Source organism: Prionailurus viverrinus, chromosome B1, assembly GCF_022837055.1.
Source record: "Prionailurus viverrinus isolate Anna chromosome B1, UM_Priviv_1.0, whole genome shotgun sequence".
NCBI classification, from domain to species: Eukaryota; Metazoa; Chordata; class Mammalia; order Carnivora; family Felidae; genus Prionailurus; species Prionailurus viverrinus.
In genome coordinates, this window is record NC_062564.1 from 69,074,539 (window position 1) to 69,090,149 (window position 15,611).

At 43.4% G+C, this 15,611-nt stretch overlaps 1 protein-coding gene across 7 annotated transcripts in view; it reads right to left on the minus strand.

Moving 5' to 3' along the window:
* Positions 1 to 8,580, minus strand: part of RAPGEF2 (Rap guanine nucleotide exchange factor 2) — a 249,602-nt gene extending 241,022 nt beyond the window's left edge. For 3 of the 7 annotated variants that reach the window (XM_047855793.1, XM_047855794.1, XM_047855795.1), the window contains exon 1: positions 7,398 to 8,228. In XM_047855793.1, coding sequence (XP_047711749.1) covers positions 7,398 to 7,466 — 69 coding nt within the window. In that variant the 5' untranslated portion in view covers positions 7,467 to 8,228. Of the gene's footprint in view, positions 1 to 7,397 lie in introns of all 7 variants that reach the window. The other 4 variants (XM_047855797.1, XM_047855796.1, XM_047855792.1 and 1 more) reach the window with 3 other exon arrangements.
* Positions 8,581 to 15,611: the final 7,031 nt, after the last annotated feature.

The window sequence follows — 15,611 nt, forward strand, 5'->3', positions numbered from 1 at the left end:
ATAGGATCAAAATATACATTTTTATTTCAATTCATTTAGCTCATATTAAGGTATTTGAGAAATCCTAAACACCCACAATTTATGATTTTCAACTTGCAAGAAGACAAGCAATGAGAAACTACAGCAAGAAAAAAGAGGGTTTAGTTCCAATGACGAAACAAAGTTCCCCTTCAAGTCACAAATGCCAACTCCTCCAAAACACTTTTTATGATTAAGGATGTGAAAGCACAGAAATTGTGGAGCCAAGACAATTTAAAATGCAAGAACTGGGGCGCCTGGGTGGCGCAGTCGGTTAAGCGTCCGACTTCAGCCAGGTCACGATCACGCGGTCCGGAAGTTCGAGCCCCGCGTCAGGCTCTGGGCTGATGGCTCAGAGCCTGGAGCCTGTTTCCGATTCTGTGTCTCCCTCTCTCTCTGCCCCTCCCCCGTTCATGCTCTGTCTCTCTGTGTCCCAAAAATAAATAAAACGTTGAAAAAAGAAAAGAAAAATAAATAAATAAAATAAAATAAAATGCAAGAACTAAACTTCCCACCCCACAAAAACTAAGCCCACCAGGACCACAAAGGTAACCCTTTCACAAACTGAAGGAGAAAAGGAAACACCTGAGTACAACAAGAAACACATAAGGTAATCAGTTCAGTAAAGTAGTGGTTAATTAGCATGTGAGACCAGAGGGTTTTATTTTTTTTTTCCTGAAAAGACAAAATCCTAACAGCCTAAATAAAGTAGCAATCAGCTTGTTTTTCTCCACACAAAGGCTGACATTATAACTACTATACATATTTTGACTAACTCAATCTCTGACAATGCTACAAAAGAACAACAATATGTACTACAACTGGCTTCTCCTACCTAACTTATCAACATCAACCTATTGAAACAAAAATGGTATGGGGGGGAGTAAGGAACTGTTCTCAAACACTTACTACAATCATTACCTTGTGCCATCATAAGTCAATGGTGCATTTTTATATAAATAAATCCATTTTTCCTTCTTAAATTGAGATATTAATCTCTTCCAAAGGACAGAATGCTTAAACACCACATCATTACAAATTAAGAAATACTAACCTATTCAGCATATGATAAATCAGATATTTTACATTAGATTCCAGAAGGTAGAGGGGCACCTGGGTGGCTCAGTTGGTTAAGCGTCTGATTCTTGACTTTGGCTCAGGTCATCTCACACTTCGTGGGTTCGAGCACTATGTCAGCTCTGCCCTGACAGCACAGAGCCTGCTTGGGATTCTGTCTCCCCCTCACTCTGTGCCCCTCCCCACTTGCTCTCTTTCTCTCTCTCAAAATAAATAAAATAAACAAAAAAAAATTTTCTTAGATTCCAAAATGTAGAAGATATCAAAGTTTAAGGGGGAAAAAAAGTATAAGTTAAAAAAATTTTTATTAATAAAAAAATTTAGCAACTTAGAAATTTTTCCTATGAATTAGGAAATGTTGATCAGTACCATTTGCCGTGATTAGGCTTAACTAGCATCATGTGCACATCGTTTCATACAATTAGTAGCTGATATAAATGTGCACACATTCATTCAGCCAGCCTGTCCAACAAATCCGACTACTGCAATAATTCTACTCTATCTCCACCATGTAAATCAAGCTCCCAACCACCTCAAGCCTGAAGAACAGACATCAGCCTTTAACAAAATTCTTGGTCTCCTCTCCTCTCCTTCCAACCACAACCATCTACACTCCAGTGAAATAACTCCCCACCTCCTATTCACTCCCGTGGCTCCAAGCACAGGGAACAAAGGCCTACACGTATTTTCTTACAACCACGTGTGCTACTTGTATGACAGCAGGTCAGTCTGGAATAGCCTGCATGCCCTCTAGCCCACCGACTGGTAAATTCCTACTACCCTAAGACTCACTACATGGTTGTCTAAAAAGTTCACAGCCTCTTCAGTGTTAGCACAGGACATCTCACCCAGAGAGCCCACAGCCTCTTCAGTTTTGGCATAGGACATCTGCTATGGCACTAATGAATCACATCCTACTTAAAAGATACAATACACTGGTGAGTTACCTGAGGGCCAGATGTCTCATTTCATCTTTGAATTCCCAAGGTCTGGTAAAAAGTATCTCATTAAAATGTTCTACGATGAGGGGCGCCTGAGTGGCTCAGTTGGTTAAGCTTCCGACTTCAGCTCAGGTCATGATCTCACAGTTGGAGCCTCCCAGGCTCTGTGCTGACAGCTCAGAGCCTGGAGCCTGCTTTGGACTCTGTGTCTCCCTCCCTCTCTGTCCCTCCCCACTCATGCTCTGTCTCTACCTCTCTCAAAAATAAACATTAAAAAAAAATTTTTTTTAATGTGCTATAATGATAACTACTATTAGATATTGCACTAAACAGTAAGTGTATTTTCTTTCACTTAATCCACAAAACAACCTCAAGAAGCTATTATCCTCATTTACAGATGAGAGAATTGTCTGGTGCCAAAAACAGGGTGAGGAGAGGGAATGGCTCATAAAATTCAGATATCAAAGAACTATCACCACATTTCCTTATCTTTCTAGTCTAGATCAAAGTTACTTCAGGTAATTACAATTCTTCCTTACCTATAAAACTTATTTTACAAAATAAGTAACTAAAAAACAAGTTTTCAAATAAGAAGCAGTCTGTGTTTTTAAAAGGTTTTTATATCCTTACTTCAGATAGTCAACTTATATCCCACTGTTACTGTATGTGACTTGAATTTCAAATATCACCAAAGGTAGACCTCATGTTATCATTTAAGTCCCCACAAAATCCACCTAAAGTTGTTTTCACACCCACAGAAATATTAAAAACCGTAAAACCACAAATAGGTGGTTTTCTTACGAATCAAAGAATTTTTGATTTCAAGAACTAAGCTTTGGGATGATAGTACATCCTCCCTTTCTTATTAAAGGGCAAGACCTTTAATAAAATGATAATAGAAGGTTATGGCTTGTTTTGTTGTTTTACATCCTTTCTTGAAGGGAAAAAATGAAACAAGTTAGCAACTGAGTAGTCCTCTTGCTTTTCTTAGTTTTATTTTATTATTATTTTTTGTAACTGTTCTGTTAAAGCCCAGGGTCTGAGAAGAACTACATTAAACCAGTCCACGTACAGCAATGCAGTTGGAGACATTCATTTTGAACCTCAGCCAAGATATGCAAAGCTAATTATGGAACTATTACTAAATGTTTAAAAGCTTATATGAAGGCAACTAAGTTTCTACTAATATTACAAAAGAATGTTAATTTTTACCAGAAATTTAAGTACTCACCCGTTCAAAGTCACATGCTAATACAGTCCGAAATTAGTATTTCAGTTAAAAATGTGTATATTTTTTAACCTACAAATTCAAATATCATTGTTAGAAAAGGTAAATGCTTACGGCCAAGCACGCATTACTTAGTGAAACATGCTTTTCAAAATTGCACAAAAGTCAGGGCACCTGAGTGGCTCGGTCGGTTAAGCATCTAACTTCAGCTCAGGTCATGATCTCTGTGAGTTGGAGTCCTGCGTGGGGCTCTGTGCTGACAGCTCAGACCTGGAGCCTGCTTCAGATTCTGTGTCTCCCTCTCTCTCTGCCCCTTCCCCACTCGTGCTGTCTCTATCTCTCAAAAATAAGTAAACGTTAAAAAAAATTTTTTTTAATTGCACAAAAATCATTTAGTTGTGTTTTTTGAACAAAAACTACATAAGAACCAAATATTTATTACTAGAGCCCCGAAATGAGCTAAAATATAATCAAAGTGTAAGTTATCAAATGAAAATATGAAACTGCTCATAAACAATGATAAAAAGAACCTCAAATGGAAAATGTAACTGTAGTAAACACAATTCTTCCCACTAGATTTAAAAGTTAAATATTTACCAGAGATATTCTTTTGTGCAGATTCTCATAATTTAAAGTTCTCTGGGCAAAAGGTATTTTTTCAGCCCTCTCATTATGACTAAGTGATTTGCAAAGAATTAAGTCTTAACACTGTTATGAACTCTCAGCTGAAAAATTCATGAGTTAACATCTAAATCGAAAGGTGCAAGAGCCCAAAAAATTTCAATAGTGAGGACAAAGTAATATTATTAACTAGGAAGAAATGAGATGTGGCTGTTTTACATATACCATTTTAAAAAATTACTTTTATAACTACCTAAAAACACACTAAATTAGATCTTGAAAGAAAACAATAAGGCAATAGATGTTTCACCTGAAAAACTAAAAACATGCATATAAACACTACAGAAGCAACTACAAAGGGTCTGAACTCAACAAGTTAATAAAATGGTTTAGAAAAAGCATTTTATTGTTTAAAGCCTTGGGGGATAAAGCTGCTTGCAATTTATTTACATCTTTTACTTTACTAAATTGCTTTGGTGACCAAGCTTCTCATTTAAATGATTAAAGCATAAACCCAAATAGTTTAATAAAGCAATTACTTAAGAGTCCTGTTTTTCAACAGAGGTGCCCTGAAAAATATCAATAGAACATTTAGTGTACATTATTTTCAAGGGGTTATTTAGAATACAGTGCCCCATTGACTAAAATTTAGCCAGGTTTCCAGACACATAATGTGGGACACACACTGGATCAAAGATTTTTTCATCCTCTCAGAATATCAGATGAAAGAGTGACAGACTCTTAAATCTATGCATGATTTGGCTAAAAATTCAGGTGGCTTTTTTTTTTTTCACCTTACCATTCTGCCTCTCTAATGATGTGGCTAAATAGGTTCCTATTTTTCAGGTGTGCATGAAAAGCTCCCTAATTTGCAGTCTCTATGTTTGTACTGGGACTCTCCCCACCCCCAAATTCTCTTCTAGTTAACATCTTAGGTTACATTAGTAACATCACTATTAACTTGTAGGCAACTGATTGACCCAAATACAAAGCTATGCCTTCAAGAGTTTGAGAGAGAAACTGGGATAGTGGGGTTTAAAACAAAACAAAACCTGAATTTAACAACAAAAAAATTATGTATTTCCTCTATTATTTCATAGCATCTTCCTTTTGCCTGTAACGAGAATCATATGAACTCCTTTATCAAGTCTATCCCGAAAAACAGAAGGAAGCATGACAGCAAAACTTTCCTAATTCACATCCTTCTTTTCATGATACCAAGTTTATTTAATACATTTGTTTTCTTCATATTACAAAAGTCTAACTCTCAAGCATGAATGAGAAAATAGTACAAAATAACTTCCGGTCCTTAACAAAGCACTCAATATAAAAAGCACCTTCTACCAAAACATGTTTTTTACTTTTGGGCACATATCAAACTTTTACAAGATTATTTTTGACAAGCCAGGTAAGGATGGGAAAACATTCACATTTCAAGCTACTTTCTCTTTAACACAATAATAAGCAAACATGACGTTTGTGTTAGTAATAACCAAATGAACATCAAAGTTAATACGGCTGATACTTAACAATGTTCAAAATGTTTGATAGCTTTCTCTGTGTTTACTTTTCCTATGAAGGTTTGGTGGAGGGAAACGTGCTTTCAGATTATCAATGAAGCTTTCATCTTGCAGTGTTAGTAGTAACTGGCCCACTTCTGAATCAGGCCAAGTTCTATGCTAGGTCAGTTTTTACTCTATTCTACACAACTGGCACAAGAAGAGGAAAGTTTAACAGTTCATTTATTTGGCACAATCCACATGCTTTCACAGTGGAGGTTTTGTCTCTTCCAGTCTTCTTTGGTGCCCCCCGCCCGCCCCAACTGATAGGTTTTAAGTCATTGCTATTCTAATTAATCAACTAAAGGCACAACTCTCCCCACCCCCCACCCTCTAATTTCCACTAAAGGCCTATGACATCATTTTCTGACCTGCCTTTCTAGGTTCTAATATTCTCAACTTGCCTTGCTGGGTTGTAATATTCTCAACTTGTATGATTTCATTTGGCACTTCAAACACTGAAAGGAATTGACATATCTCACTGAAATTTGCTTTTCCGTCACACAACATGCATTTTCACATGCAGAAGACTGGTTCAATTGACAATTTTAAAACAAACAGTAGAGGAGGAAGGCACATGGGAGGCAGTGCAACACCCAGGGAGGGACAAGATCAAAGCAGGACACTGCTTGGTTTTGATAAAATAATCCTTTAGAATTGGAACTTTCCGGAGACACAGTGAAATGAATATTCTCGTAAAATTATCACACATCTTCCACTCTTTTAGTAAATATGTGTGATCTATGATCCCCCAGATGTGATGGCTCCATCAGGAAAAATGAAAAATCAGAAACGGTACCAGGTGCCATTCTTGGGCCTTGTCCAATGGCAGCCAGTGAAAGATTCTATTTTATTCTGTTCTCCCCACATTAAATAATAATAATCAACATCAGAGAAGGAGAGCATTTGGGTATGAACAGATGGCGTCCAACACCTAACCAGCGAAGCAACTCTTTCAGGCATCAGATCCTAAATGTCTGATGGTCCCAAGGATCAGAAGGGCTTATTTGACAAGAGGGTTGGCAGCAGGATCCCCTGTAGTTACCATCCCAATGCTTAGGAATATGCGTCATTAGCCAGTCAGCAACTAAAAGCAAAAAAAAAAAAAAAAATCTAACCACCACATTTTTATACAATTTCCCCCTCTCTAGTCCAACTTGAAGCGACCAAATCCGACACCATCAGCAACAACTCCACTTAAAGAAAAAGGAAAAATAAGCCCGATGGTAAACGATCGTATAAAGGTTAACAAACTTATCTAATTCTGACAAGGTTGTGCAACACCAAAAGAATCCGCAGGGTGCCCTTTCCAGGGGTGTATCTGAATATGCCTGCTCTGCAGTTATGCCCGCAATTTAAACCAAAGGCACTAAGCTAGCTAATCAACTTTTCTTCCCCTGCACTGGAAAGCAGCATCCCTTTCTCAAAGAAGCAAAATACTAAATACACAAACATCCCAATGTTTTACTTTAGAAGGTCAACACGGATTAGTCTTTCGCAGAGCCATACAAGTTTCCTTCCTATACCTTTCCAAACACCACAGAACTCTAAAGGTAAAGGGGGCCACAAGCCTGGGAAGGAAAGGGGCCTGCAGCCACGGCGGCGGGAGTAGCTGGCCACGGGGAGGTGAGTCCCCCCTCCCCCCGAGACTCAGAAGCCCTAGTGTACCACTGGGAAGAGGAGAAGCTAATTGGAGAATTCCCTCCTCCGCCTAGCAAACGTAGGGGGAAGGTCAGTAATGGGGAGGGCAGAGAAAAGGAGAATATCGAGGAGAGGGAAAAATAAACCCAGGACGACCAGGGGAAAAGATAGAAATGAAATGCCATGGGAAGTTAGGGGTCCTCATGCGAGAAGTGGGGTGCGCGGGGCCAACCGTGTCAGGAAGGGGAGACTGGAACGGGAAAGGGCGCAGCCTGAGAGGCACAAATCCAGCCAAGTCCCGGCGAGTCTCACCTGGGGGGTCCTCTCGGCGGGGTTCTTCATCACCGCTTGGCGGAAGCTGTTATCCACGTAGGACGCCATCTCCCCCCGTGGGCCCGGCCGGGGCCGCTCCGCACCCTCGTCGGCCTCCTCCCGGCCCAGAGCAGCCGCTGCCTCCGCCCTGCGCGCTCCGCCCGCCTGCCCGCCCGCCGGCGGCTAATAAGCCAAACCGCGGCGGCGGCGGGGCCTACGGGGGGGCGGCTCCGCTGGGCCCGGCGGCCCGGAGCGCGGGACAGGCGCTCAGGAGACCCGGCGGGAGAGCGAGGCCGCGCGAAGGGGGCGGGCAGCGCGCAGCTCCCGAGCCCCGCGGCCCGGAGGGTCCCTGCGGGCGCTCCGCGACCGGGAACTCCCCTTCCTCCTCCTCTTCTTCCTCGCCGCTCAGCCGGGAAAGGCTTCCTGGCGCGCCCGGCTCCCTCCGGGCCTGGCTCGACACGCCTCCCCCGGCTCCACTCCGGGGACAGTGGCGTCTCCTCCTGGCCCCGGCGGGCCTGAGTTATTTTTAGGGAGGTACAAGCGACAGTAAAGAAGGGGAAGGCTGCAGGCAGACGGGGCCTCCTCTCCCCTCCGGCGCGGAGGGTCGCCCCCTCCTCTCAGGGGCTCACGCCGCCGCCCGGGAGTCTCCGCGAAGCACTCGGATCTCCCGCGTCCCCAGTCCTCCGGCACTTGGGCGCCGCAGCCGCCGTCGGGACGACTGGCTCAGGTCCGGGCGCTGCGAAGCCCGATCGCCGCCGCCACCGCTCCTAGTCTCCGTCTATTGGGCTCGGCCGTCCCTCCCGACTGCTGCTGCATCCCCTCGGGCCGCCCCGCCGCCGCCGCCGCCGCCGCCTCTGCTGCTCAGGCCGCCGCCGTGGGCTCCGCCGCCACCGCCTCCCCCCATCAGCGCGCCCGGAGCGGAGCTGCCCCGGCGCTGGCGCCGCCGCGGCCAGAGCACCCGGCCGGGGCTGCAGACCTCCGGCCCAGTCGCTCTCGGCAACTTTGTTCCCGGTCTGCGCGGGGCGGGGGAGGGGGAAGAGGGGGCCGCGGGCAGCCCAGGTCCGGACTCCCGGCGGCGGGCGTCCGAGGGCGGAGGGCCAGGAGCCGAGAGCCGCGCACAGCCCCCTCGGAGAGAGTATTTGGGAAGCGGCGACTCCCCCTCCGCTTCCTCCGCCTCTTCCTCCTCCTGCGCCTTCTCCGGCCGCCGGAGCCGCTCCTCAGGGAGGAAGCGGCCTCCGGGGCTTGTTGCTTTGTGCTGCAACCATGGTGAGGAGTGAGTGACAAGGCGGAGGCGAGTCGGCTGGCGCCGCATCATCGGGGGGCGGAGCGTCCCCGTCGCGCTCGGTCCCTCCTCCTCGCGCTCCCTGCGCCCGCCCGTCGGCCGCGCCCTCCCGCCGGAGCAGCACCTTCGGTCGCCGCCAGGTGAGGCCGGCGCTCGGGCCGCCAGAGGGTCGCAGCGCCCTCGGCTGAGCTGGCTGGAGTCCCGCACCACCTGGCCCCGAGGGGGCGACGCGAGTCCCGGTGCCCGGGTGCAAGCGTAGGGCTCTCCTCTCCCCACCCCTTCCCTGTCTCACGCCGTGCCGCGTACCCACATCCCACCCGGTTCCTGGGAGACACTGCATAGTCCAGTCGCCCCTCTCAGACTCATGGCGCCACGCCGAGGCCGAGGGGGCTGAAAGTTGACCCGGAGCAGAAGTCTGGCCCGCAGGCATGGGCTGTAGTGGGCATTCATTTTGAACCCAGGGTTTGGCTCCAGAGGCGATAAATCCTCTAAGGTTTTTATTTTGCTTATTTGTAGCTTGCTGCAGGGAAAGCTTTCCTCTCCTGCCTTCCGTGCTTACTGCCACCTTCAGAGACTTTAATGACCAGGAGATTAAGGACATGGAAAACTGCCAGTTTCACACTGGATCCAGTACCATCCCCAGACGCACAAACATGCCAGATTTAAAGGTGATCAGTCATTAGCAAGAGACCCGGACGGCAAGGTCTGTGACATAATCAGAAACATTGGCAGATCTGGCTTTGCATCGAGGCAGAGCAAATCTCATTCTCCAGACCCCAGATTTCCAAATAGGACTCATGTGGTGCAGAGGACACCATAACATAGCCTTTTAAGATGTCACCTCTCCTGCTTTTTCATTTACTTCTCCCTCTCTCTTTCTGAGCCAGGTCAAGGTGGGTAAGGTCAGCCGAGCACCAGGGACAGGTCTGCTGTTCTGGTCCTACGGTTTTATTTTTATCTGCGTCCTCGCCCTCCTCCCCCCTCCTTCCCAATAAGTTCATGTTTTGATGTCTGTGTGGAGGCTACACTTAGAGGAGGGTTGTTACTTTTATGATCTACTATATTGAACTTTTTTCAAATGTCCAAACATACTTTTTAACATCTAGTTTATTTTAAACACATAGAATGGGTCGGTTGTGGGCAAACATTTTGGGGTCCCCAAGTCACCTTTTTGTCATTAAACAGATTGTGTGGCTTCCTAGAGAAGGGACTACCCAACCTTGTGAAACCAGATCTGAGCTATAAATTGTATCTCTAGACCCTTTTATATTACTTTTGCTGAAACTGCTTCCCCACATCTTTTCACCCCTTTGTGGAGCCCCAGCATCAAATTCTCAATGACATAGACCACCACACTGAAAGCAAAGGAACATGAATAAATGCTATTACAGCTCTGTAAAAAGAGAAGAGGGGTCCCTGGGTGGCTCAGTCAGTTAGGCGTCCAACTTTGGCTCAGGTCATGATCCATAGTTGGTGAGTTCGAGCCCTGTGTCAGGCTCTGTGCTGACAGCTCAGAGCCCGGAGCCTGCTTCAGAGTCTGTGTCTCCCTCTCTCTCTGCCCTCCCTGGCTCACACTCTGTCTCTTTCTCTCTCTCAAAAATAAATAAACATTAAAAAAAAATTTAAAGAGAGAAGAAAAAAATAAAATCTAGTGAGGTGAAAAAATATACCTGACATCTCCATCTGGTGTCTAATAGACATCTAAGAATTAATGTGTGCAAACCAGTGTCTAGATATCCTGCCCCAGTAGTGCCCCACCCACAGTTTTCCTCATTCCAGTTAATGCCATGTACATCGTTCCCATTGCTCAAGTGAAAACCTTTGGAGTCTTTCTTGACTCCTTCCTTTCTGTTACACCCCACAAGTGTCAGTAACTTGTCGGCTCAACCTTCAAAGTACCATATCTGGAATCTAACCTCTACCTACCACCTCTACCTTGTCCAAGCCAGCATCGCCTTTTGCCTGCACTTTGTGATTACCAACAACCTCATCTCCCTTTTTTCTATCCTTGCCTCCAGAAGTCTACTTTGAACACAGCAGCCAGAGTGAGTCTTTTCACTCTAGCTCAAGTCACTTCTCTGCAAAGGAAAGGAAAGGAGAGGAAAGGAAAGGAGAGGAGAGGAGAGGGGAGGGGAGGGGAGGGGAGGGGAATGGAGAGAAAGAGAAAGAAAAAGAAAGAAAGAAAGAAAGGGAAAGAAAGAAAGAGAAAGAAAAGAAAGAAAGAAAGAAAGAAAGAAAGAAAGAAAGAAAGAAAGAAAGAAAAGAGAGGAAGGAAGGAAGGAAGGAAGGAAGGAAGGAAGGAAGGAAGAAGAAAGAAAGAAAACTTTGCTCCTCATCTCATGTGAAGTTAAAAATCAAAGTCCTTGCAATGGCCTGGATGACCCATGGACCTTGTTCCTTCCACGCCTTATCTCTCTGACATCATCTCCTACCAGTCTGTCCCGAACTCATTTTTTCCTAGCCACACTGGAAATGGAGGTGCTGTTTCTGAATACATGAAGATGCTGTATAGTGAACAAGCTCCATTCTTGTGGCCTTTCATTTGCTCTTCCCTCTGCCACCTGAATTATCTCCCTGCTTCCCCAACAAAACAAAACAAAACAAAACAAACCTACAATGTTGTTCCCTCTCCCTTCATATCTTTATTCAAACATCATTTTCCCTGTAACTTCACATGCATTAGTTCTCTTCCTTGTTTTCTTTACCACCATCTAACACATATTTTACTTATTTTATTGTCTCCCTCCACTGTAACGTAAGCTTCAGAAGTCAGTGGGTTTTGTTCCTTTTGTTTGCTGCTATATCCCCCAAAGTGATGTAAATGAATTAATAACTATGGCGTTACCTTGTATGCATATAAGATTGTCACATACATTATCTCTGTTGTGTCCCCGATGGGGGGAGGGAAGTTGGGGAGAGAAAACCTCTCTGAGCCTATTTTCCTATTCTATAAAAAGAGGATAAAACTTGCATGCCCTGAAGATTTGTAAGGATTCAACATAATGCATGTAAAGTGCCTTGTATAGTCCTTGAAACATAATATGCATTCAACAAATTATCGTTATTTTTAATATCATTCTCATCATCCCAACCCTTTGAGGTTAGTGGAACAATTATTATCCTGTTTACAGATGAGGAAACTGAGACTAAAATAGGCTACCTTACTTGCCCTAGTTCCAGGCCTGCCTTTAACTCTGGAAGGGTCTGGGGTAAGCTAACAAACAGAGATCCAAGTACCCTTTTAAAAATACTGAAAACTGGGGTGCCTGGGTGGCTCAGTCGGTTAAGTAACCAACCTTGGCTCAGGTCATGATCTCATGGTTCGTGAGTTCGAGCCCCGCATCAGGCTCTGTGCTGACAGCTCAGAGCGTGGAACCTGTGTCTGATTCTGTGTCTCCCTCTCTCTCTGCCCCTCTCCCACTCATGCTCTGCCTCTCTCTGTCTCAGAAATAAACATAAAAATTTTTTTTTTAATTAAAAAAAAATTTTAAAAATAAAAATACTGAAAACTATAAATTAACTGGAACATGGTGCTTCAGGAAATAGTGGCTCCCAGCCTGGAACTCACACTCCATTTTCTTCCCATCTGAGCTCCATCTCATACCATAAAAAGACTCATACACATGAGGACACCCCAGCCTGCACATCCAAACTACATCATACACCTCGCAAGAGGACACCCCTCAGTGATTCCTCCAGCCCTGGGCCAGCCTTGGAGGATCCAGCCTGGAGAGGCAGGGCAGTAAGTTCCAGGGTCCTGGGTGCTCAGAGGGTATGGAAATCCTAGTCTCATAAAGAGGTGTGAAGCTAGAGCAGGGCCCTTCAAAGTATGGGCAGTAGGCAGGAACACCCCTCACCTGGATTTCACATCCATAAAGTTGTGAATTCCATATATAAACCCAGCTCTTTTTTTTTTTCTGACTGCTGTACTGTGATACTGAAGTGTACCAATGACCTCAGGTAAGGCATAATAGTATGTCTTCTCCATCACCAAAATGACTAACTCACTATCAACTTCTACACTATCATTTAACCTCAATTAAAGTTAATGTTCCCACTATTTATAATCTACTTATCTACGTATGTCAATAGTGCTTATCACCATTCAGCATCTAGGGCATCTGATACTTGGCATGCATTGCTGTCTTAGTATCATTTGAGCACCAACAGCATGTTTAGGTATAACATGGATGACAGAACTGCACACAAATCTGCCTGTTTGCTAAACAGTCTAATCCAAACTGTGTCAACCAACCATAATCAAAGTAAGCCATCTATTATGCTGCCTCATAAAGGGAAGTATAAAAAGGAGACTTCCTTTGTTCCATCTCCACAACCATCATATTATCTAGAAAGTTACTAGAGTATAGACAGAGACAGAGCGCTAGGTTTTAAGTCAGAAATGCATTTCAAGTTCTGGCTTTAATACCATTCTACTTGTAACCTAAAAATCTTTTATCTTTCCAACGGTAAAATCTAATACATGCCTAAATATATCAGTATGTCATATGGATTAGGTGTTTAAGAGTTATTTTTTTAAGATGAGTTAAGTATATTTTTTTAATTTTTTATAATGTTTATTTGTTTTTGAGAGAGAGAGAGAGAGCAAGCAGGGGAGAAGCAGAGAGAGAGGGAAGCACAGAATCAGAAGGAGGCTCCAGGCTCCAAGCTGTCAGCACAGAGCCCAACGCGAGGCTCCAACTCACAAGCGATTAGATCATGACCTGAACCTAAGTCAGATGCTTAACTGACTGAGCCACCTGGGCACCCTAAAGTGAGTTAAACAATTTTTTAAAATTCTTGTGAATCCAGCTATGGCACAAGACTAGGGATTTGTATAACTATATACTCTATCTCTTGACCAATTGATAGACAAAGAGAAGTCATTTTGTTAAAAAACACACACATATGTACACACACACACACACACACACACACGTTGAGCGTCATTATTCAGTACATATTTATTGGGTGCTATGTGCCAGGGGCTGATTTCCATGCTTGGAATACCAATAGTGAATAAGACAAGCATGATCCCTTCCCTGGCCTTGTGGAAGCTTGTTCTATATACCAGGCACTTGGTTAATTTACTCACCTTACCCGGGAGAATGGGGAGGGTGATCAAAAAGATCCAGGATGTTTCCCTGCTCTGCTAAGACAAGAGCTTCCTCCGGTTACCATTTTCTCTGGTTGTTAAAACCCTTTGAAGGGAAGATTTAGAGCAGAGAGAAGTTGAATTTACTAATGACATTCCACACATACTTCCCCCTCCCCCTCAAAACATTTTTTTATATTGTTTTACAGTTACTTCTACCCCTGACATCAGGTCAGTAAGAATCTTAGGAGAGTGGAAGGCTGTAGCTTAGACACCGTATCATTCTCAGTGAGCATACTCCACTAATACTGTATACATCTGCAAATAGCATTCCAGAGAATCTCTGGTGGTGAGCACAATGACAGACATCCAGGGAAAGATGAGGTGTGTTCATAGGATAGAGCTCATGAAACATGTTAGACGAGGCATATTAAAGCACAATTAGAATCAGACTCTTAGGTTTGATTTTACAGGAATCGTAAAAAATTCAGATTTGAGGACGCTGCCATGTGAATAGGGATGACACTAATGTAAATGTCACACAGATGTTTAGATATTTTGGAGCTGATTCTAAGAAAAGAAACTCATTTTTTCCTAATTTAACAATATTATCACCTTGGTTCTGCCTTGCACATACAATTAAATAAATATACAAATCAAAACATATTCAGGCTGACAAAACTGTTCTATCCGGTTACACTATTATATCCTCCATACTGACATAACTACTTTCTTCCATTGATTTGTTTGCATTTAAAATATTGTGCTAGTGGGAGAAAACAACCCTCTTTATTTCCTTATTGTGAGAAAGCTGATGCTGACGTTTCTAAAAGGAAATGCATTGTTAAACTTTTGATCCACCTTCAATTCCTTCTATTGTTGCCTGGTGTTTGGCATTTATTTTTATGAATTGCCCTGTGGTACTGTAGTCCACAATCAGCCTGCCAATTTAAAGGCGCTTGGGTAAGATACACAGATTTTTTTTTTTTAAGATTGAAAATAGGTAAAATTAAAGACTCCACTTTAAAATCTGACAATGTAAATGCCACTACACAATTAAGGAGTACTTGATGCATAGATTTTAAAAGCCCCTACTGGATATCAGAAATTCTCAAGTTAATAATTCAAAGAGAAAAAGACTTTCCATTTCCAACAGGCAAAGTTAACCCAGTGAGATAATTCTGTCATAATGGCATAAGGCAGCATTATATAAAATTGTATCTGGGTTTCCCTAGTTATGGTAAGATGATTACACACAACTGAAATTGCATCCACAAGCAAACTGGTATGCAGGGCTGAATTAGTAAATGTGTTCCACAGAAGGAGAGCAGCTACATTTATTGCCAGCTCTGGTCTCTAAGCAGTATTCAAGGGCAAATGCAACTGTGCTATAATACGATGTCTACTACAAGAGTGTCAAAATCAAACAAGGTCATTTGAGAAAAAAAAAAAAAAGCAGGATCCTTGATCAGCTGTGATTTTTGTAAATGCCAATACTCATAATTATTCTGAAGTCATTATTATTTAATATTTATTAAATCCAAGACTAGTGTTAGGCACCATGTGTACATAAACAAAGACAGAGTGCCTATGCGTTGAGCCTACAAATCTCAATTAGGCAAAGGAAATGAAGGGCAAACAAGGGCGTGGGAAACACACACTCAGGGCCTGTTTAGAAAACGAGGCTATTTTGTTATGTTGTTATTTTAGTTTTAACTATCAGAAGGTCCATTATGTTGCAACACAAAAATTTAAAGGCGGGAAGTCAAAGGAAAAAGCACATTGCCTCCATGGGAGTTGAAAGAGGAAACCTTAAATATAAAATGGCAAAATGTAT